General features: G+C 37.9%; 5 protein-coding genes and 4 non-coding genes across 9 annotated transcripts; 1 reads left to right on the top strand and 8 right to left on the bottom strand.

The window, feature by feature from the left end:
• Positions 1 to 80: 80 nt before the first annotated feature.
• On the bottom strand, positions 81 to 3,698 carry LOC147294739 (nuclear pore complex protein). The gene is made up of 9 exons (XM_086230457.1): positions 3,085 to 3,698; positions 2,930 to 2,983; positions 2,628 to 2,687; positions 2,412 to 2,522; positions 1,630 to 1,695; positions 1,460 to 1,546; positions 970 to 1,071; positions 707 to 856; positions 81 to 325 (listed from the first exon to the last, which is right to left on the bottom strand). The coding sequence occupies exons 1-9, from the start codon at positions 3,520 to 3,522 to the stop codon at positions 209 to 211; spliced, it is 1,185 nt and encodes a 394-aa protein (XP_086086583.1). The 5' UTR covers positions 3,523 to 3,698; the 3' UTR covers positions 81 to 208.
• A 567-nt stretch (positions 3,699 to 4,265) lies between these two features.
• On the bottom strand, positions 4,266 to 6,369 carry LOC147294738 (Galactose oxidase/kelch repeat superfamily protein). Its single transcript, XM_086230458.1, has 2 exons — positions 5,690 to 6,369; positions 4,266 to 5,117 (listed from the first exon to the last, which is right to left on the bottom strand). Exons 1-2 carry the CDS (start codon positions 6,217 to 6,219, stop codon positions 4,490 to 4,492), a joined length of 1,158 nt encoding a protein of 385 aa, XP_086086584.1. The 5' UTR covers positions 6,220 to 6,369; the 3' UTR covers positions 4,266 to 4,489.
• Positions 6,370 to 12,883: 6,514 nt separating this feature from the next.
• Positions 12,884 to 16,156, top strand: EMB1688 (Minichromosome maintenance (MCM2/3/5) family protein). The gene is made up of 5 exons (XM_086232968.1): positions 12,884 to 13,722; positions 14,075 to 14,293; positions 14,404 to 14,598; positions 14,721 to 14,914; positions 15,451 to 16,156. The coding sequence occupies exons 1-5, from the start codon at positions 13,063 to 13,065 to the stop codon at positions 15,638 to 15,640; spliced, it is 1,458 nt and encodes a 485-aa protein (XP_086089094.1). The 5' UTR covers positions 12,884 to 13,062; the 3' UTR covers positions 15,641 to 16,156.
• A 154-nt stretch (positions 16,157 to 16,310) lies between these two features.
• LOC147294736 (Microsomal signal peptidase 12 kDa subunit (SPC12)) lies at positions 16,311 to 17,384 on the bottom strand. Its single transcript, XM_086233977.1, has 2 exons — positions 17,227 to 17,384; positions 16,311 to 16,761 (listed from the first exon to the last, which is right to left on the bottom strand). The coding sequence occupies exon 2, from the start codon at positions 16,751 to 16,753 to the stop codon at positions 16,472 to 16,474; it is 282 nt and encodes a 93-aa protein (XP_086090103.1). The 5' UTR covers positions 16,754 to 16,761; positions 17,227 to 17,384; the 3' UTR covers positions 16,311 to 16,471.
• Positions 17,385 to 17,992: 608 nt separating this feature from the next.
• LOC147294731 (Ribosomal protein L22p/L17e family protein) lies at positions 17,993 to 20,839 on the bottom strand. Its single transcript, XM_086232697.1, has 7 exons — positions 20,760 to 20,839; positions 20,605 to 20,641; positions 20,414 to 20,454; positions 18,716 to 18,946; positions 18,533 to 18,635; positions 18,389 to 18,456; positions 17,993 to 18,285 (listed from the first exon to the last, which is right to left on the bottom strand). The coding sequence occupies exons 1-7, from the start codon at positions 20,760 to 20,762 to the stop codon at positions 18,217 to 18,219; spliced, it is 552 nt and encodes a 183-aa protein (XP_086088823.1). The 5' UTR covers positions 20,763 to 20,839; the 3' UTR covers positions 17,993 to 18,216.
• On the bottom strand, positions 19,536 to 19,672 carry LOC147294735 (small nucleolar RNA snoR74). Its single transcript, XR_015120953.1, has one exon. It is a non-coding gene; the product is annotated as a small nucleolar RNA snoR74 (small nucleolar RNA).
• On the bottom strand, positions 19,708 to 19,844 carry LOC147294734 (small nucleolar RNA snoR74). The gene has a single exon (XR_015120992.1). It is a non-coding gene; the product is annotated as a small nucleolar RNA snoR74 (small nucleolar RNA).
• Positions 19,879 to 20,015, bottom strand: LOC147294733 (small nucleolar RNA snoR74). The gene has a single exon (XR_015121000.1). It is a non-coding gene; the product is annotated as a small nucleolar RNA snoR74 (small nucleolar RNA).
• LOC147294732 (small nucleolar RNA snoR74) lies at positions 20,154 to 20,281 on the bottom strand. The gene has a single exon (XR_015120964.1). It is a non-coding gene; the product is annotated as a small nucleolar RNA snoR74 (small nucleolar RNA).
• Positions 20,840 to 21,277: the final 438 nt, after the last annotated feature.

Here is a 21,277-nt window from a genome sequence, read left to right as displayed (position 1 = left end):
AGACCATCCTCCGCACAGTTGACAGAACTATATTACCTGACAAATCAATAATTGATTTGTCAAGACCTGACGGACCAAAATATTCGAATCCAATCTCTAGCCCTAATGGGCAAAAAAAATTAACACTCAAATATTACCGTTAACAAAATCCACTAATTCTGTCATTTGCCTCCAAGCAAAAAGAAAAAAAATCTGTCATTTTGCCGTCTTAGCTCATATTCTCTATTGTTTCTGTCTCCTCTGCCATTATAATCTCCATGTCCCTAAAATCTCGCTTCAAAACATTGCCAAGTCTTGCAATAGCCTCTGTCTGTTGTTGTAAGACCTGCCCCACAAAAATGACCATTCATTTACACAAATGGATAAGTTGTCAAATAAAGACATGCACTAGAATAATTTCTAAAGGACAAATTACAAAAGCATCAGGTACTACGAAACTACAGTCGTTACTCTAAGTAAATAGGTGCGTTTGGTATCCTAGTCTTTTCAAATATTTTCTTATTTCATCTATAAATACTATATGAGTGATACCAGGCAGGGCCTAAGTTGTAGACATAAAAAGAAATTGGCATAAAGAACCTTTTAACACAACTTTGACTACAGATTTCCTTTTTCAAATCGAATATTATGTGTTTATAGCAAAATAATAGTAAAATATTCAGAAGGCAAAATGAAATAGAAGTTTTCAAAACTAGCCCACTCTCACCTCTTGCATATCAGCAAGACTCTGTTCATGTATTTTGGTTGATCCTGGAAGATAAGCAAAACCACCAGCACCAATAGAATTTTCTTGGACACGGGATATGGTTAGCAGGTTTTGTACCCTCCTAGAAAGCTCAGCTCCAGATCCTTTCAACTGGAAATCCGTCTGCTTGTTAGTACCTTCGCCGATCAAAGGCAGAGGGTAGGATACGCAGAGAAGGGGTAAAGGGAAAAAAAAAAAAAAAAAAAAAAAAAAAAAAAAAGTACCTGTCTAGTTATTGCAGCTAACTTCTCAGCTAATTCAGCTTCCCCTTTCATTAAAGGCAGTCGGAAACCCTTGCCCTCTAGTGCCTCCAGTATTCTCATTACCTTTTGGAATAGCACAAGGAAACAAAGAAATTAAAACACTTGCCAAAACACTAAATGTATAAACTACCCACAAAAGAATGATCTAAACCATCCCAACAGACAACTATATCTGATCCACCCCATACACCTGGCAGCGCACAGATGTTGGTCAAGCACTGTCACAAAGCAGATTGCAATCAAGAAGCACTGCCACAAGGCAGACTGCAATCAAGATATTCTAGTCTAAGCCAACTTAAAAACCACAGAGGGCAAATAAAAGAGGACAATGAGTGTGAACCTTATTCTACAACCATGCTTCATTGTGCACTAGGAAAATTCAAGTGACTGATGAAATTCATCTTACTCATTCTTTATAGTTACTTTAATGTAGAGCAGAAAGTGTACCCACCCTCAAAAGGCGCCTTTGAAGACCTTGCTCTTTCTGTCTCATCCTTTCGATTCGAGGAAGAGTGTCAGCTTGAAAATGCCTTTGAAGCTGCAAATGATATAAAGATGTGAAAGCTATTTAGAAACTCATATGCATATAAGTACATGGGCAATTTGAGCTATAAAAGGTACCATTTTGACATTGCTTTGGGTCATTTGCAACCTCTCAGCATCTGAAAGAAGGACTTCATCTTGGAGCTGCATCAACCCAGTCAGACTTCAGTAAATGATGACAAGGAAGACGTGTAAAATTTTCAAAACATGTAACCTCCTAGTGTGCCAAACTGCACTATTCCACCCAACTTCAGTAATAGTAAAAACCACGCACAAAAATTGCAAGGCAATTACACTAAGTTAGCTAAACCATAACTTTTACTTCATCGATATATCTTGTAATCAGTAGACCAAAGCATTCCATCCCCTCCCCCTCCCCCAAATCTTGTCATCAATCAACACATGGTTCTTGCAAGTGCATTCAATTCTAACCTATTTTATTTTTACTTGAACTGTATTTTTCTGCAAGGAGATTCTACTCAAACCATATTTTTCTGAAAGGAAATTCTACTCAAACCATATTAAACTCAATAGTTGCATCTTATAGCAGTGATCCAAGTATAGACATGGTAATTTGACAGAAAACTTTTTGTAAAGTCTGGTTGGTAACTAATAGAATGTTTTCCCATTCTTCAGTCAGTATAATAAAGCTCAACAAAACCCTTGCACTGTAACATCTTCATCCAAAGTGGCATTTGACAAGCACCAGATATCAGCAGAATTTTTTACTAAAAAACCTCAAAATATTACTTAAATCTATTCTTTCCTAGTAGTTATTGATCAGAGGTTCAGCATCAACAATAAAAACATGCAAAAATACTTGAAATAATATATCTATGCTTCAAACTAACATAAATTACCTTCAGGCGCTGTGAAAGATCTTTAAAACCCTGAACAAGCTGAGGCCAAAGGCGTTCCCTGTCATTACTTTCCATACCTTCAAGCTTCCCCATAGCCTCTGCCCACATTATCTGGCAATGCAAACTATTCTCCAAACTTAGCCGGAATAAAAGAAAAGAAAATAAACCAGATAATAACACTTGCGATTGGGAATAATAGGGAAACAATAAACTCACATCCGATACACCAGCAGGCTTCACCCTAAACTGCGGATCAGTTACACTAAACAGCAAATGCTGCAAAAATCAAGACAGTATTTCATCCGTCACATAAACTAGGTTGCTGAAAAGTAACAGAAACATAAGAAGCTAGGGTTTTAAGTAAGCAAATCATAAAACAAGTATACTTTCAGAATCTTCCTTCCATTAGTTTTCCTCAGTTTTCTCAGCAACCAAGCAGACAAGTACAGATCATGGGTGGGAAACGAATGCATTCGAAAACCTAACAAACTAAATAAACAGAAGCTAGAAAAACGAACCTTAAAAGCATACTTAGGGTTTCCAGGCTCGTCCTTGTAAGCGTCAACAATGGCCTAATGCAAAAAATCAAATACGTCAAATTAAATCAAAAATCGCGAGCTAGGGTAAGGGATTTGCAGGGAATGCACAAAACGCAAAAAGGAAAAAGCCTGACTTGAATATCGCGATCGGCGAGAGAGAAAGGGAGAGGAGCCACCGGAGCCATCTGAGTAGTCAATTGAGAATTAGGGAAGGGAGTTTGTGGCTGTTGTGGCGCAGCGTACGGACTCTGAAACCCAAAGGTGGCACCGGCGGAGAGAGGTTGTTGCTGAAACGACGGCGTCTGTTGCTGCTGCTGCTGAGGTTGAGTCTGAGAAGAGAAGGGGGTGGAGAATAAGGAGGTGCCGAAGCCGGCAGTGGAGAACGAAGGCGTGGAGGGAGTTCCGAAGGCTGGGGTGGAAGAAGGGGTGAAGAAGGCTGGGGTTGACGACGGCGTACCGAAGGCTGGGGCTGAGGACGGTGTACCGAAGGCTGGGGCTGAGGACGGCGTACCGAAGGCTGAGGCTGAGGACGGCGTGCCGAAGGCTGGAGTCGAAGATTGCATGCCGAACATTGCTGCCTGCTGTTGCTGATGCTGCGTAGAGACTCTGGAAATGGAAGTGGGAACCCTTCCTCTGCCTTTTCAACCAGATGGCGCCACTTGAAAATTATTAGATGTAGCTCAGCTGTTCCACACTTCCACCTTCTCTCGAAATACTTCATTAAGTAGTCTTCGCTCTCTTTTTTTTTTTTTTTTTTTTTTCTTTTCCATCCGTCCTAACATTTTTTGGATGCTAGGAGAATCAAACTTGAGTGCAGTGCAGAGTGCCCTCCCAATCGAACTGTCCATCCCTTTTAACATTAAGTTGAAGGATTTTGCTGTTTTCCCATGGATGTGAAAATATTAATTTCCCAATTTTGGGTTTTTTTTCTCTATATTTTGGAACATTTTTCACTTAAATCTCCATAATCCTAATTTATTGGATAATGGTTGTGGGAAGAAAATAAAAAAATGCAAAGTGCCGCTTAGAGTTGTGGCAATCACAAACATGAGACGGTCCAATATCATCCGTTAATGGGCTGCTTGGAGTTGGAGGATAAATTAGTATGTATAATTTCCTTCCATTCATATTATAAAAGGTGAATTGTTTAATCACTTGACAGTCTCTGCTTAGAGATTGGATAAAATCATGAGTGTCGCAAGTATTCCAAACGTTTTCTAAACTTATCTGAAAGGATATTATGGCTACTAATAATCTTGCAACATAGAGAGCATACAAGAGCATCTCAAAACCAGAGTTGTACATGATAAAAGTATACTGAAATACCGGCAATGCAATAAGTTCAATAAGTTCAAGAAGTTCAAAACAAACATCACTAGTTCTAACCCAAGCCCCACATCTGAGGGAAAAAAAAAAAAACAAGCCCCACAAGAGCCACAGCAAGCACAATTATCACTAAAGTCCTAATTCAGTCAATACAAGAAGTTCAGAAAATGTTTTGCAGTCTAACAAAGGTTCTCTAACTTTCAGGCACACCTTTCACACCTTGATTGTTACAGAGCACAAGCATGGACCAGATGGCTTGACCTCACAAGTCTGCCACTCTGACCCTGGGGATGCATTTGGATCATACAACAAAGTAGGGTAACCAGGTTCCCCTCCAAGTGAGAGTAGCAGAAGTTTCTTACCCAGGATCCCAAATTGAAATCCAATACTAGTGCTTCCTGTCAATGGAATCTGTACCATCTTCCATGAATTGTCCTCTGGACTGAAAATCGAAAGTTTCCGCTGGTTCTTCCACTCCATACAGAATAGCTTCTTTTCCAGCACAGCATGAGCAGTGACCATGACACAACCATTCTTCATCTCACACCAAGTGTGCGTCTCAGGGTCATAGACATCAACAAACTTTGAATTTCCAATGGTGAAGCTCGACCTTCCACCCATAACATACAGTTTTCCACCAAATCCACAGGCAAAACAACCATATCTTGGGCGGCGAATACTCTCTATCAAGGTCCAGGCATCAGTATCAGGATCGTACACCTCAGCACAAGATAGACTGTTGCCATCTATGCCATAGCCTCCAACTACATAAACCACGCCAGCTACTTCCGCACATGCATAGTCGTAGCGAGCCACATTCATGTTTGCTAATTTGCTCCACCTACAAGTACAAAACATTTGTCACAAAAATGGCAGAAAAGGTGATTAAAGAAACATTGGACTATAATGAGGTTAAGCTTGCGCAGAGAACCACATTTAACATACAAAGTTCAAATAACAGTGATGCACAATATTCATGATTGGAGCAGAAATTAGTCATTGTGAGGCAAAAGACTGGTATTCTTATACATTTATGAACAGCAGCATTTTTTCTTTTGGACTGAGGACCAACAGCTGTTGAAGAAGGAAATTAAAGTAATGTCGACAACAATCATGTATGGATGGCACTTAGTGCTTCTAGCCTTCACCTCAAATCAGGAAAAGGCACTACTAGTGTCTATAAAATTCAATAAGAGAAGAAAAAGAAAAGAGCCTATAAAATTCAAAATTCCTAATGAGCAAAAGATTGGAAATGGCACCTAGCCCAAAATTTCAAAGTTGTTAACCACTATAAACCTATAAAATCAATGTAATACTGACCAGTAAAACGATTTCTCACTAGTTGAGATAGATACATGTTATATATCAGGCATAATTCCAAGAATTTGGAGAGAAATGAACACCAAAACAAACCTGTTGAGGCAAGAATCATATTGGTAAACGTCTTCTGAGGCAGCACGACCCCCACCGATCACAGAATATCCACCCAGGACAAGAAGCTTTCCATTGAGAACTACCACCGCAAACCCAGATTTCGTTGGACCAGGCATTGGAGGAAGAAGACGGTGCTTATTACCGAGGCAATCTAAAACCTCCCAATGGCTTTCCTTCCCTTCAGCATCCGTAGTTAACACATACAGCCACTCCTCAAGCAACCCAGCTAAGTGTCGCACAGTGATAAATTCTTTGCTTTGAATAAAATGCCTCCATTTCTTACATACAACACTTATAGCAGCGAAGTCTGAACGAGGAACAAGGGCAAGGCAATATTTTGCAATGTCATCTGGCAGTCCAGGCAGAATGGGGCTGTCAAAATCATCTGCGACCTGAGAAGTCAAACTATGATAGCTTTTTGAACGAATTGGTGTATCTTGCTTGATCAAACTGGAAAAACACATGTTTGGTTCTTTGAATCTCTTCTTTTCACTCACAAAACCCAGCATTTTCTAGACTGAGAAGCTGTGCACATCAAAAGAGATGCAGATTCTCCCATTTATGATTAACTTAGGCATCACCCAAATGATGTTCATACTTTCCAATGGCATATGATTAAAGGAATTCGTGATATCCGTCACCTATAGGGATTTTACAAGACCAAGGCATAAAAGATGTTGCAGAACGCATCACATGAACAGTATATGCTGGCAATTTTCTGTGTTTTGTCCAGTCAGGTTCAACTTCCATAACAGAATTTCTGCTCCCAAAGTTGTTGCTTCCTAATTTATCTCTTCCTCCACACATTTCCCAAATATCTGCATATCATATTGGAAAATTAGTGCAGCCTAGTCTCAAGATAAGGAACAAAAGACAATAAACATTCTATGAATGGTCAAGGAGTTAGATAGGTGGAAGAAATCATACCAGTGAATGCCATATACTGGGCAGGTTTTAGCCGCCTGTAACTTCCATAATTAAGGTTGATAATCACCTGAATGAATCACAAATGTGGAGGAAAATTCAACTCAAAGATTATCTTACCACTTAAAGAAGTAAAGCAGTGCTTGACCAACACAAAATTCAATATACAAATTCAAAAAAACACTCCCATTCCATTTGAGTATCACTTTCAGGGGCAGTGTCTACTACCTGCTAGAAGACACCATTATAAAGTGTTTTTAAACAAAAAAAAAATTGAAGAAGAAAGAATTTATGATATTTCCTTTATAAGTTTAAACTTCTGAAAGGATATGTCATTAGATGGCCCATTCACGACAAAAACAAGGGGACGAAAGATTGATTGAAGTGATGAACGGATCAAACATCGATCTCCGTAGTCAAGGCCGGAAGCACTGTTACACTTGGGAAGGGCCAAGGAGGGGACCTACCCACCTCTTATGGCTAATTAGATTTACAATCTTAATTTCAAGAAAACGCTAGTTGGTAGACCAGATCTATGATCGATTCCTAGATACCACAAAAATGGAACTAAGACAACCAGATCCAATGACACTAGATTAATACTATGGGATCACATAATGGAAATTTAGTCTTTGAAATTTAATATACGAGTGTGAGCCTGTGAGCTATAAGTTGTTTTGCACTACAATTTAATCCAGTCAGAGCTAAAAATCGTCAATTGAAATCCCACACCGATACGAATCTTAGCTCATGGGAACTAAAACCGCTCTGCTAATCTGAGATTTATGCATTTACCATAAACCACACCATTTAAAGTTTATGCATTTATTCATCATGATTGAAATCTATGTTCATTTTGTTTAGCTAAGCTAGCTAGCAAATTAGTATTAGTGAAACAAGCAAAAATATGCATAAACAAATTCAAAACCTTATTAAGACAAAAAAAAAATGGAAGCTGAATCTGATTAAGAAATGTTGGGAGATCTGAAACTAAACAAAGAGAGAAAGCTGAATGAGGATTACCTGAAAATAAGGAGATTATCCACACACAGAGAGCTGAGCTAGAATTTGGTGAAAGATTTAATGGGTGGGATGAGAATGTGTGAATGAGGAGGTGAGAGGTGAAAGCGGAAGAGGAGCATTTATAGGACCCGAAATAGCAGGGAGCTAGGGATTGAAGGATAAAACTGACAAAGCCCGACCACGTCAGAATGAGATTTCTCGCCCAACCGGTAAGGAAGGAAAGAGACGACCTTGGTGAGTTGGTTTGCTTCCCGAAATAAACGAGTTTATTTATTTATCGTAATCTTTTTAATTATTATTTTTTATTTGTTTGTCAGGAGTAGACAAATGGGGAAGTTCTAACATGTAACTGCTCAGACACTGTGAATTCTGGTGTTGTGAATCGTGTGATGTCAAACGAGACGGAAGGGGAACTCAGAAGGTCAACGTAGTGGTTGATCTTTCGATAGTCGTCGTAAAGATGAACGGTGGTCCTGATAGATGGATGACTGATAAAGTGGCAACCACCTTTGGCGTTTGGACTTTCTTATAATAGAATTAAGGGTTAAATATAAAAATAGTTCACGAACTTTACAGTAAATTTTAATTTGGTGCACTAATTATAAAAAGTGTCAATTTGATCCATGAACTTTTCAAATTATACCAAAGCAGTACAAACGTTAACTTTCATTGAAAAATTTAACGAAAACTAGTCATGTGCACAGCAAGTAACCACATTTTCAAAGGTACTTTAGTCCGTTCATCACATTTTCATGTGACCAATTTCTTTAATTTTTTGATGAAAATTAACATTTGTACTGATTTGATAGTACTTGGAAAGTTCGTGGACCAAATTGACACTTTTTATAGTTAGTAGACCAAATTGAGATTCACTGTAAAATTTGTGGACCATTTTTGTATTTCACTCTAGAATTAAATTTTGGCTTTTAATGTTTTATAAATAAATTTGTGTGTAGTTGTTTTGTTTCTTTTTTTATAAAATTTAGGTTTTTTCTTTTGTTTTCCTTGATATTATAGCTTTCCCATTTTCGTTTAGGTGAAATTTTTTCATAATATAGAAGAGTTTATGAATCATGATGATGCGAGGACTTTAAGAAATCGAAATAAATTTTGTGTGCAACAAACTAATAATAAAATCATGTGACATGTATTTGTAGTGTTACGAATTAATTCAAATTATAATAATATATTAAAATAAATATGCACAATAAAAATGTAAGATAATCATTATTGTCAAAATTATTAAATTTATTTACAATGTATATGTCTAGCTCATATTTAGCATCTTATTTCATGAAAATGAGTGAATTCCAAAATGATAGCAAATTGATGACATTATCCACCATTCGAAAAAAGATAAAGAAAATATCTAAGAAAAAACTCAAAAAAGAGTTACAGACAAGTGGGCTATCTGGTAACTTCATTGGTTGGTAGTCTAGAGCACTGCCTTTTTTTTTTTTGGCCAAGTAGAGCACTGCCTTGAGTAATCACTAATGTTCAGTTCTGGGATATCTCGTAAGTCGTAAGTCGTAACTGAAAGGTCACTACATGCAATACCTTTCTCTGCTTGTTGAGAACTTGAGATTGGTAGACTTTCCTTTTTCTTTTGGAAAATCTAAAATGGATCTTTCACTTTCAAAAACAGTTAGGTACGTAGAAGATAATTGTTTGAACACAAATACACAATATGTTATTCTAACCAAAAAGAAAAAAAATGATACGAGTGAGTAATTTCTTCTTACTTAATTTATTTTTACCATACAATCTACTATTTTAATTAGAGTGCATAATACGAATTTATAGTCTAATAGCACGTTATATACAAACTATATGACAAAACATCATTTATTCGTGATATTTTTCTCATAGAAAATGACACAAGTTTCTCCATCCATTTTTGTAGTTAGCACCAGATACCTATACATAGATAGTGCATTTACTGTATAAATTGCTTGGATGAAAACTAGAGAATCTAAAATACCTGGTAGCTGCTGCAATGCAAGTCATGTTCCAAAACATGAATCTGATATAACATATAAGAAATATATGGCACTCAACACTATCACAAAGTCCAAAGTCCAAAATCCAAATGGTCAATTTGCATGATAGCTAAACCAATACATGGAATATCCAGAAGATACTTGATTTGAACATCTACAGCTTGAAATGGATAAGTGATTCTCAGTGTGTGATCATCAGATTATCAACCATCAAGCGCCACAAAAAGAGATGTGTCGTCTATTTATTAAACAGACCATTTCATGATTTCAAGTTTTCAACATATATAATCATCTCACCAAGTTCTTGGCCAAAAAAAAAAATCATCTCACCAAGTGCAAGCCACAATTGCTCACTGCACTGTTTCAAATTCTGCCACCTGTTAGGTTAATACTCAACTATAATACCCACACATGGGACGTTCATATTCATCCTTAGGATTTAGATCTTTATTATGGACACATCCATGACGAAGACGTTTTGTGGTGTGTGATTCTCTTGCTACTGCCGATGAAAATTGACATGCATCAAATTGGCGTTACATTTGTAATTGTTCGTGGCATTGACGTAATTTGTGTATTGATTTGCGGCATTTTGTTGGGGGTGGATAAGGTCGTTGTCCATTGCGGTCGTTGGATTGGTTTGGCTGGGTTCGGTCAAGAATCAAGGGTGGACTGTCAAGCCTGGTTGAAGTTGACGGCAGGTGGGTCATTGGGCCATTGGTTGTCTGTGGGACCCACGTTGAAAGGGAGGTGAAACTGTGAAAGGAACGGACGGATAGGGTCGCTTTGGAGAATGTGAATCACATTCTCCGATCCATTTTCTCACCGATTCTTTTATTTAATATTCTTATTCGGTGTATTTTTATAATTAAAATATTTTATTTTTTAAATAATTATTTAAATATTATCTTTATAAAAAAATTAATTAAATCAAAAATCGTTTACTTATATAATTGTTATCAAATAAATAAATAATAAATAAAATTATTATCAAAATTGTCTATTTATTTGATTACAGTTACATAATCACACGATTTTTAATTTAATTAAATTTTTACTTAGATAATCTTCATAATTAGAATTAAAAAATAAACAATTCTATTCATAAAATATTTCTCATTTATTTATATTTTAACGAATTCAAAGAATCAGGCATTCACATTTGCATTACGATTTAATTAGGGGTGTTAATGAGGCAGTTGGCGAGTCAACTTGGTTTGAGAATCAGCAACACGACTTGTTGAGCATGATCACTAGGCAAACCCATAGCTATAATTCATGTTTGTTTTTTTGGAAAAAGAAAATAAATAAGGGTTTATTGGATATTCTATTCAAAAAGTATTTTTAAAAATCTTTTAAAAATTTTACATTTAATTTCATCCATATTTATAACTAATGAAAATAGAAAGCAATTTGTGGAAAGAATACCATATTTTCTTCCATCAAATTTCAACTTTACCTCTTGTTAAATCCAATGATGACAAAATTATTCTAAGAATTCGATGGCCATAAACTCTATATTCTATGAATAATAGGATGAACTTGTCAATCAAATGATGACAAAATGATTTATCCTATACATCGGTTGTCATGGTAGCAAAATCTATTAAAAAAAAGCAGTATATAAACAATATACCCTATAGAGTTCATAACTATAATCATGGGAACCTCTCCAACAACCGATTGATAGAGATGGCGTGGGTCACCTATTACCACAAGTCTACAAGATGATAGCGTTAGCATTCTGGCGCACAACAACATGGCAACATTAATTACCACAATATTAATATGCAAGGCTCGTATGGCTCAACGGCTGGTGTTCACTTGTCACAGCTGTTCGTCGGAAAAGAGCGGCACACTTTGTCGTGTTATGATCAGTGGAGAATCAAGACTTTGATGACAATAGCTAAACTAGCCTATTTTGGTAGGATGATGAAACTGCGTGCCGGTTGAAGGGACTGTATCTTTTGGGAAAGTTCGAAGAAATGCGTTTACCTAATTAACTTTTTTTTTTTACTAGTGGTGTCCATTAAATTAACAAAAGCACTTTTGAATACATTGCTGATTTGTCAAATCGTGGCATGATAAGGGATTACATTTCCACTTGTAACAAAATTCTAGATTCTAACGCCACTGACATAGCCCTTAGGTAGTCCTAACTAGGACAGAGAAAAGCATCACTCGGAATTGCAAAATTGAAAGCTAAAATTATGCTAATCCGACCTTTCACAATGCTTAAGAGATAATATTTTATGGGGCAGGTATATAACCTTAACAAACTGGGCGGTGTATTCAGGCAGAGGATTTGAATTAGTCTTGCAATGGTTTAGTGATGACCATTGATTTTTATGTTATTATGAAACGTAGGTCAGTGCTGTATTGCATCGAAAGGATAAGAATTCGTACATGTCTCTCATAGTGTCTGAAATCTGATTACATTATCATGATCCTGGATAAAATAATACCATTGACCCCGTCTTATCCATTGCTTGAGAGAATTCCTCGGGTATATAATATAGTACATGACCTATGACTATTGGTGAATGCTTTTTTTTTTATTCATATTCATTTGTTCCTCACAAAATCATAGGTTATTTTCATTGACAATGTGGTCTAAAGCTACCATTCTCCCATTTGTGAGAGAATTACTGAATTCAAATCTCATAAATAAAAATTATTGTTGATTAATGAGTATTTAATGACCCTCTCAATAACCACTTCTCCCGTTTTACCGGAAGATTACACTAATCCTATTTGATACCACTTTTTTAGTAGTATTTTTCTTCATAATATTTTAAAGGTCACAAGTCCGGATTCCTCCTTCTAACAAGAAAAAAAAAAAAAAAAAAGATTTTATACAAATCCTTCTACTCAATATTGTAACTAACAAAAAGAAAAAGTTGGTTTTCGTCACATGTTATGAATAAAGCCCAATAAAATGCCACATGTTATGAGGCCTACTTTTGGGGTGATTCTCTTTTAAAGCCCTTTAGGAAGAATTGGGTTAGTTCCTCCGCTTGGCGCATAGTATCTTTCGTTAAGGCCTCACCTTTCTCATATTGGACCTTTGTCTTCATCATTAGTTGTCTGGTTTGGCCCATAGTTGTGCCAGTCCATGAGTTTTCGACTTTTCGTTGCTTCATCACTTTAGCTCTACCAAACGACGTCGCTGCGAGCTGGATAATGTCTTTAACAGATTCCTCCTACTACAGTCTCACTCGGTCACTCCCTCCCTCTGATTATAACAGAAATGAGTAAAAACACTGAACTCATGAGTCTATGACTCCATAAAGCATAAACCAATTCCAAGTTCCAACCGAACCAAAATCCAAACAGATTATCCACGCAACCACCGTCTTCAACCAAATTAAGCTCTGTAACTGTGTAACAAACACCACCACCTCCATGCCGATTGCCTCCATTTCCATCCTCCGCCACCGCACCGCCACCACAACCGCCACCGCTCTCCCAGCCTTCACCAAACTCCTCCGCCACATCTCAACCCTCCGATGCCTCTCAGTCGCCGCAGCCAAACAGTCCCAGAACCCAAACGTGTCCAGGAAATCCCAGCCGCCGAGCAAGAAGCTTCTCAGAGCCAAACACACCTTCAAGGACTACTCGTCCCTCGCCCCGGTCCTCTCTCCCCAAGACAAGCCCCCACTCTCCGAATCCCAAACCGTCGGCACCGTCGCCGCCGCCCAGGCCAACTTCATGCGCGTCATCGTGGAACCTCCTAGAAGCTTCGACGAGGAGAGTAAGGTGGAGTTGCTGTGCGTTGTTAGGGCGGTGCTGAAGAAGATAAAGAGGAGAGTGCTGGTTGGGGACAAGGTGCTGGTGGGGTCCATTGATTGGGTGGACCGCAGGGGCATGATCGAGAATGTGTACCAGAGGAACTCCGAGATTCTCGACCCGCCCGTCGCCAATGTGGACCATCTGCTCGTGCTCTTCTCGCTGGAGCAGCCTAAGCTCGAGCCCTTCTCGCTCACCAGGTTTCTCGTCGAGGCCGAGTCCACCGGAATTCCGCTCACACTCGCTCTCAACAAGTCCGAACTCGTCGACGAAGAGGTTCGATTCCGATTTTTCTTTAATTTTTTGTTTGGTGACTAGTTTGGCTTCTTAGCTTTAATTGATCGTGTCTTGTGTTTGATTCAAATGTAATGTTGTGGTTTTTGTATATTAATTCAATGAAATTTTAGTTGCATCCGTTTCTGAAGCTCTGGTTGTTGAACTCTATCAGATTTTTCCTTGTAATCTATTCCAAATTAGCACTTGCGAAAATGGAAAGCGAATTGGGATGAATTTATTTGGCAAGCTAATTGTGGTTTTCTTGTAGAAGTTGCTATATAATCTTTATCCATCTGTTATCTGTTCTTTTGTGGTAATTTTGATTCTTAAGCCTTCTTGATGGAATATGCAGACAATTGTTGCATGGAAGTCTAGGCTGCATAAGTGGGGCTACGAGCCACTGTTTTGCAGCGTTGAATCTAAACATGGACTCGATTCTCTTGCATTTATTTTGAGAGATCAAACAAGTGTAATTGTGGGTCCAAGTGGAGTTGGGAAGTCTAGTCTGATCAATGCTTTGAGGAATAGCCACGCTTCTGATGCTGCAGAAGGGGATAACTGGTTTGACCCCGTGGGTTTTCTCTCTTTCTGCTTTCGTTTTTCTTTTCCTTTCTATGTACCATTCTGTTTGTGCTAGTTTGATACTCATTTTCCTATTCTTCTTCCATGTACTTATGTCAGATTGTAGGCAGCAAATGGTGTGAGGACCAGCGTGTTGGAGAGGTTTCAATAAGAAGTGGCAGAGGGAAGCATACTACTCGCCATGTCTCGTTGCTTCCATTGTCTGGAGGGGGTTATCTTGCTGATACTCCTGGGTTCAACCAGCCTAGTTTATTGAAAGTGACAAAGCAATCTCTAGCACAAGCTTTCCCAGAGGTTTGTGTACTTCGTTTTTGTACACTACACCTGATTCATGACCACATGTTTCTTTTACATCACAGTCTTACCACATGCTTACTTTTTATCTATTTCTACTGAGTCTCTTTTATCCTCTTCAGATCCGGAAGATGCTAAGTGACAGCGGGCCTGCAAAATGCTCTTTCAATGACTGCTTGCATCTTGGCGAACCAGGGTGCGCTGTGGCAAGTGACTGGGAAAGATATCCTTACTATTTCCAACTTCTTGATGAGATCAGAATCAGAGAGGAATTTCAGTTAAGGACGTTTGGAACCAAAAAAGAGGGTGATGTAAGGTATGCGCAATTTATATGTAGCATGTTATTAGTCCATTATGGATGCTTCTGAACTAAATAGCTCAATTTCTGGGGTTAAGAAAAATTCTACTTGTATGTGGATAGCATGCATTATCATAGATGTTATGGTGTAAATTCAGGAAGGATACGCTGCACAGGAAAATAGTAGTAGGATGATAGCAGCCCTCATTTTCATCACCGTTATGTCCTGAATCATTTGAAAATCCTTTGTTTACATGTTTAAAAAAAGGTAGAGAATTTATTTTCATACCAATATGCAGAGAGGACTTAATTGTTTTATCATCATCTGCCAGCTTAACTTTGCCCAGGCATTCATCATTGTCTGGCAGCTTAATGCTATTGGAAACATAATTCTCTGCCATACAATTAGGGGATTCTATTCTTCTTTTGAATTTTGAATTTTGATGATGACCACAAAAATGTAGTTCAGTTGTAACTCTAGCATTTAGTTTCCATACCTTGCACATTTTGGTTGCTTTGTTACTGAAAACCTAAACACCTCACGTTATTTGCAGGTACAAGGTTGGAGATAAGGGTGTTCAGCAAGCCGAACCACGGTTGGAGCTCAGGAAGCATAGGAGAGTATCTCGCAAGAGTATGAACCAATCAATACTAGATGAATTAGATGAGCTGGATGATGACGAAAACTTAGTAGATGAGGAAAATGATCCCTTTTTAAGGGCAATGAGGAATGAAAACCAGTAGGAAGTTGCTTCACATGGAACTTTGTAAATAGTAAGTTTGAACCTTGATCTTGTTACAGAGGTTAGACTGACCTCATCCGTACAGATAACAGCGTGAGTGCAATCAGATTACTGAAGTCTTTGGTGGTGAAAAGTAATCAAAAGTTTGTAAGTTGGCAGCTAATTCAGTGTTAGAGATCTTTACACTTTTTTGGTTACAAGAGGTCTTTACACTTTGTCATGCTTAAATCTTGGATTAGTAGATTGGCTTGTATGTGAGTGCTGTTCTCCCTTGCTTCTTTGTCTTCTGTGTTCCCTCAATTATGATGTGATCGAACAATTCTACTATAAGATGGCAATGAATGACTGCTCTCGAACATGAAAGCCAAGGGACTAGAAATAATGCAGTCCCATGGACATGGTTCAGTAAATGAGGTTGATGTTTTGTAGAGTAATAGTATACATCATTCCAAGAGGATGAATTGATACCTCTGAGTACTATTTTGGGACCTTCCATATATTTTATTACTCTCAACCACATAGTTGTTTTGCAGAGTTATATTAAAGAGATCAAATTACTCTTATCAATTATTTATTTATCTAATAACCTTGAAAAAGCAAAAGGTTTCCTATTTCTAAAAATCAGAAAAGCAACCCAATTAAGAACAAGACCACATAATAAAACATAAAGCTGTTGAGAATTTCTTCTAGTCATTGCATAAAGGTTGAAAATATAAGGGTGAGTAGTGAGTACACTGCAACACCCATTTTAAATTTTAGCAAACCATGTATGTGACAGATGACAGTGAAAACTATCCGATGCTAATACATTGTTGTGATCAATCAAAGTGACCTACTTCTTAGAGGATTTCTTCTTGGAATTCACGGGCATGTGCGGCTGCGGCTTGGGATGCTTTTCGGCTTCGCTGGGGTCCAACCACTTGAGAGGGTGGCGATTGAAGCAGGGCCAATTGGGGACAGTGACCAATGTGGTGAGAACCACACCACCAGCATATACCACCACCATCATCTGGAACGATCCAGTTGCGTAACCAGTCACCAACCCCGCCACCGCAAATACCAGTAGCAGTATCTGCATCAGCTGCTCTGCTAGCTTTTGCCCTTGCCAATCCATCTCAAAAACTAGAAAAAAAGAAACAAATAAAAAATTAGTAAAAATGACCAAACCCCCAGAACGTAATAACATAAAAAGCCGAGATCATAACGCGTAATCTGGAATTGAAACAAATCGAGATCTTTATGGGAGCAAGTGTTGAGCCCCTGTTTGGTTGCCGGGAAACAAAATGAAGGAAGAGAAAATTCAACTCTTTACAGGGTGTCTGTTTACGCCCGGTAGCTTCAAATTCATGAAGACCTCGACCTTAAGTTCTGAACTACTGATTTTCCTTTCTTGCTTTTTTATTTTTTTATTTTTTTTTTTCCGATCAACCAAACAGGGCTAAACCATCTAACTCAATAACATAATTCTAAAAGAAAAATAACAATGGAGTTCCGGAAATTCGAACGAATTTAGTGACCAGAATCCTAGACCTACATTGTCTTGCCTAATTGATTGGAATTCAGCGAAGAGAGGGAGAGAGAGAGTACCTGACCAAGCACGGGAGTGATAGACTCAGAATGCCTGAACCCTGAAAATGGACAGAGTGTGAATGTGTGCCAAGAGGGGAAGAATTAAAATTTAAACACTAAAAACTAAGAGAAACGCCAGCTCAATCTAGGCAATGAAATAATAGCCGCCGATTTTGCATCCAACGGCACATATAGCGTATGCATACGTGGTTTCCTGTGGTGATTTTCTTAAATTTTGGGTCAGTTGAGTTCCGGGTCGGGTTCCGGCCAAATAACTCGAGCCACTTTAGCTCTTGGACTAAAGTACACCCACTTTAAAAGTTTGGCTGGTTGATACACGTAAGCCTCAAAGCTCGCGGGAATCAAAGGATTAGTCGCATAATGACGAGGCATATCTCCAACGAATAGGACTGCGCCACGTATTTCTTACCAGGCAGAAGAACTATGAATATGAAGCACCACATCCGGGACAAACGATTTAGATTGTTACATCTTAAACATGTTCTTCAATTAGCATGTTGATCGAAAACAATTTTAATACTTGCACCAAGTCACCCTTCGTACGGCTTCAAGCTTCTAAACGCCACTCTGGTTTTTGGTCCCAAACTTTAACCGATAATGCCATTGCTTAAATTATAGAACAATTTTCGGGTAAACCACAGCAAAATACAAAGTTTTAAAATAAATAAATGAAAGCTAAATTAAAAGGTTAAAGATAAATTTGGTTGACAAACTGATATTTAGCACTCATGGCCATTGACCAACAACAATAATAGCCATGATATGGGGAAAATTATAATATAAGTTTTAATCTAGCATTGGCCTTCAAGCATATTCTCCAAGACATTACAGAACCAAACTAAACATAATCTGGAATTAACAGAACAAGAGGTCCAAAAATTGTCTACATAAAGTCTCAAACTATATAAAAGACAACAAAAATCTCTCATGAAAGGAAGTAAGAAGATGATCAGGTACTCTCCAATCTATTAGCTGCCCGATTGTCACTCAAGAGGATGCGCCACTGCGAAGAGCATGAGACTTCCTAGATTTGCTAGTTGCCAACTGGGACTCGGGCTGCAATGAAAGCAGAGAATCAGAAAACAAGGCAAATAATCAGAAAACTAGTTAATTCATCACATTCCACATTTACAACATAATACTAGACAAATAATCATACCTCCTTCTTGACAGCTTCTTCCTTTTCAGACAAAATAAGCTCAATGTGGCAGGGGGATGACATATAGGCTGCAAAAGATTTAGCAGTAACAATCAGAATATAAACCATGACCCACAAATAAAATGGCAAATGTCAGAAACATACGGTTGATTCTTCCGTGGGCACGGTATGTTCGACGCCTTTGCTTCTGTGCTTGGTTGACTTGGATGTGAGATACAATGAGCGAATCAACATCCAAACCCTTCACCTGAAAGATTGATTAACAATTGTTAGTTTCCAGAGCAAATGAAGACAACAATGAAAAGTGAACAGCCAGTTGAAACATACTTCAGCATTACTCTCAGCATTCTTAAGCAAGTCTAAAATGAACTTGGCAGATTTGACAGGCCAGCGACCCTGCCCATTGGAATGCCTGTTCTTTGCCTGAGCAGTACGCCCAACACCACGACAGAAACGTCTGAAGGGAATGGCCTGCTTGTGGACCAGAACATCCTCCAAATATCTCTTTGCCTTGACCAAGGGCATCTTTCGGATAGAAAATGCAGTTTCCCTTGTGTTCTATAAGAGAAAATAGGCAAGAAAAAAAGACATAAGTTGCCACTTCAGATCAGATCAGCGATTTATTTATAAGACTTCAAAATGATTAACTGAACAAAGAAAGAGCCGATGTAAAAACAAAAAACAAAATTACAATAAGAATGAAGAACAGACTGGGATAATCTGTTAGTATTAACAGAGTAAAAAATACATTCCTACGAAAAACTTCTACAAAGCATGAGTTACTATCCATTTATTTGTCATGCATCAGTTACTATACTAAGATTGGCCATCAGAACAACAAAGTTAATTCATATACTCACATAACATTGTAATGTGTTATTACTAGAGTTTGTTGATTTTCATAACCAAATATTTTACAGCAATGGACCAACCAGATGATTCCATCAGGTTTCAAAATATTCAATACACATGTGCAAAAGTCAAATCATTTACATAACCTGAAGTCACCAACAAGTACACAGGTTCACCCACTGAAGTTCATGAGAGCCCAGTTCACATAAGGCAATAAAACCATGCTTTTTTCATCAGGTTTCAAAAAAATAAAGATATAAGCATGTGTGCATGCGTCAATCTCTAGTTATGATGCAAATGTTCCATCATTTACTGAACCTTCAGTCAGAGCCACAGAGGCAGGCACAGAGGTTCACCCAAAAACAATGCAAGTGATCTTTCTGATGTTTACGAGAGCCCAATTCACATGAGGCAACAAGGCCCTGCTTTTTACAGCAGATTTCAAAAATATTCAATACATACATAAAAAATGTGCCATCATTTACTGAACCTTCAGTCGGAGCCACAGAGGCAGGCACAGAGGTTCACCCAAAAACAATGCAAGTGATCTTCCTGATGTTTACGAGAGCCCAGTTCACATGAGGCAACAAGGCCCTGCTTTTTACATCAGGTTTCAAAATAATAAACACATAGTTAAAAAATGTGTCATCATTTACTGAACCTTCAGTCAGAGCCACAGAGGCTGGCACAGAGGTTCACCCAAAAACAATGCAAGTGATCTTCCTGACAGTTACGAGAGCTCAGTTCACAAAAGGTAACAAAGCCCTGCTTTTTATCATCAGGTTTAGTAAAAATACAACATGTGTGTGTATTTAACTACCAGATTTAGGTTACATGTATAAGCTTGAAATCATAACTTTGAAACACAAATTTTCACAAACATAAAATAACACAACACAGAAGCAGTAATTGAAAATGTTGCATTATTACTGAACCTTCCAGACACAAACAAAATACGGAGGTTCACTCAATAACATTGGTAATGTTTCCCTGACATTTACGAGAGACCCATTAACATAAGCAACAGGTCGCTGCTTTTTCATCAGGTTTCACAATGAAACTAAATCTAAATCCCTGATGTAAAATCACCTAAGCTCAAACAAACTAATTTAAGCAAAACAAAGCTAATTCACAACATTTTAAACATTGCTAAGCAGAACATAATAAGAATACCTTGAAATGAACTCTGAGATCAGAGCCCCTTGCTTTGCAAGCTGTTAAAAAAAAAAAAACAAATTATTATTAGCTCAAAACGATTGTCCAAGAAAAGCAAAAAAGGGAAAAAAAGAATCAAAGCCGTTCAGTTGAGATGGGTATAAGAAACTCGAGAAGATCTAGACCCGTAGAACAATCAGAGAACTTACACTTGGTGGAATTGTCGGGCTCTCTGGAGTACTTCACCTGAAATAAAAAATCGCAGTTAATGCATTTGAAGCTGCATAGATGATGAAACTAATTTTTTTTTACATAAGAGGAAGAGAATGAAGAAGATTCAAAGAAAAAAAAGGTGGAGAGGTACCATGGCGGCTGTGTAGCTTCTGCCTCAGTGAAGGGTTGTGATAGGGTTTCGAATATAGCAGAAGAGGTGAGTTCGTTTAGTGCTTCTGCTTTTATAAACAAGAAGAAAATTAAACCCTAGTTGTGAATCCATGGACCCTCACATGGGCTGGGCTGGGCTTTGAAAATCTTATTTGCTTTGGGCTCGTATTAGCAGCCACGTCATGTTTGTTTAAGTGGGCTCATATTAACAGCCAATCTATTTCTATTAACGTGATGATAAATCAACGAATTCGCTTAATTTGATAACAAAAATTCGACATTTAAATACTAAGGGCCTCTTGTACTCCAATTTAGTATATAACAAGTGGTATTCGAGGCATCAATTTTTATCCAAATTTTTTATTACCAACCGATGTTGCGATAATATGTCAGTTTCTTATGTGTGTGCTTATGTCCAAACTTTATACGACCTATCTCCTAATTCAATTTGGATTTCATCAGCACTGCAAATAAATACATGTACAATACAATTATGAA

Source organism: Dryas octopetala, chromosome 2 (assembly GCF_963921425.1).
Source record: "Dryas octopetala chromosome 2, drDryOcto1.1, whole genome shotgun sequence".
In the NCBI taxonomy this organism is placed as follows: domain Eukaryota; kingdom Viridiplantae; phylum Streptophyta; class Magnoliopsida; order Rosales; family Rosaceae; genus Dryas; species Dryas octopetala.
This window is presented reverse-complemented; position numbering and strand designations above follow the sequence as displayed.

Excerpts from the sequence above, each read along its gene's own strand:
- LOC147294738 (XM_086230458.1), bottom strand. The coding sequence starts at position 6,219 with ATGCTGGGTTTTGTGAGTGAAAAGAAGAGATTCAAAGAACCAAACATG. Across the intron at positions 5,118-5,689 it reads TATGATTCTTGCCTCAACAG|GTGGAGCAAATTAGCAAACA; the intron begins GTTTGTTTTGGT and ends TTGTACTTGTAG.
- LOC147294736 (XM_086233977.1), bottom strand. The coding sequence starts at position 16,753 with ATGGATTGGCAAGGGCAAAAGCTAGCAGAGCAGCTGATGCAGATACTG.
- LOC147294731 (XM_086232697.1), bottom strand. Across the intron at positions 20,455-20,604 it reads GCCCGACAATTCCACCAAGT|CTTGCAAAGCAAGGGGCTCT; the intron begins GTAAGTTCTCTG and ends TTTTTTTAACAG. Across the intron at positions 18,947-20,413 it reads ATCTCAGAGTTCATTTCAAG|AACACAAGGGAAACTGCATT; the intron begins GTATTCTTATTA and ends TTTCTCTTATAG.
- EMB1688 (XM_086232968.1), top strand. The coding sequence starts at position 13,063 with ATGCCGATTGCCTCCATTTCCATCCTCCGCCACCGCACCGCCACCACA. Across the intron at positions 14,294-14,403 it reads GGGATAACTGGTTTGACCCC|ATTGTAGGCAGCAAATGGTG; the intron begins GTGGGTTTTCTC and ends TACTTATGTCAG. Across the intron at positions 14,915-15,450 it reads AAAAAAGAGGGTGATGTAAG|GTACAAGGTTGGAGATAAGG; the intron begins GTATGCGCAATT and ends CGTTATTTGCAG.
- LOC147294739 (XM_086230457.1), bottom strand. The coding sequence starts at position 3,522 with ATGTTCGGCATGCAATCTTCGACTCCAGCCTTCGGCACGCCGTCCTCA. Across the intron at positions 2,523-2,627 it reads AGCCTGCTGGTGTATCGGAT|ATAATGTGGGCAGAGGCTAT; the intron begins GTGAGTTTATTG and ends TTGCATTGCCAG. Across the intron at positions 326-706 it reads GTCTTGCTGATATGCAAGAG|GTCTTACAACAACAGACAGA; the intron begins GTGAGAGTGGGC and ends TTTGTGGGGCAG.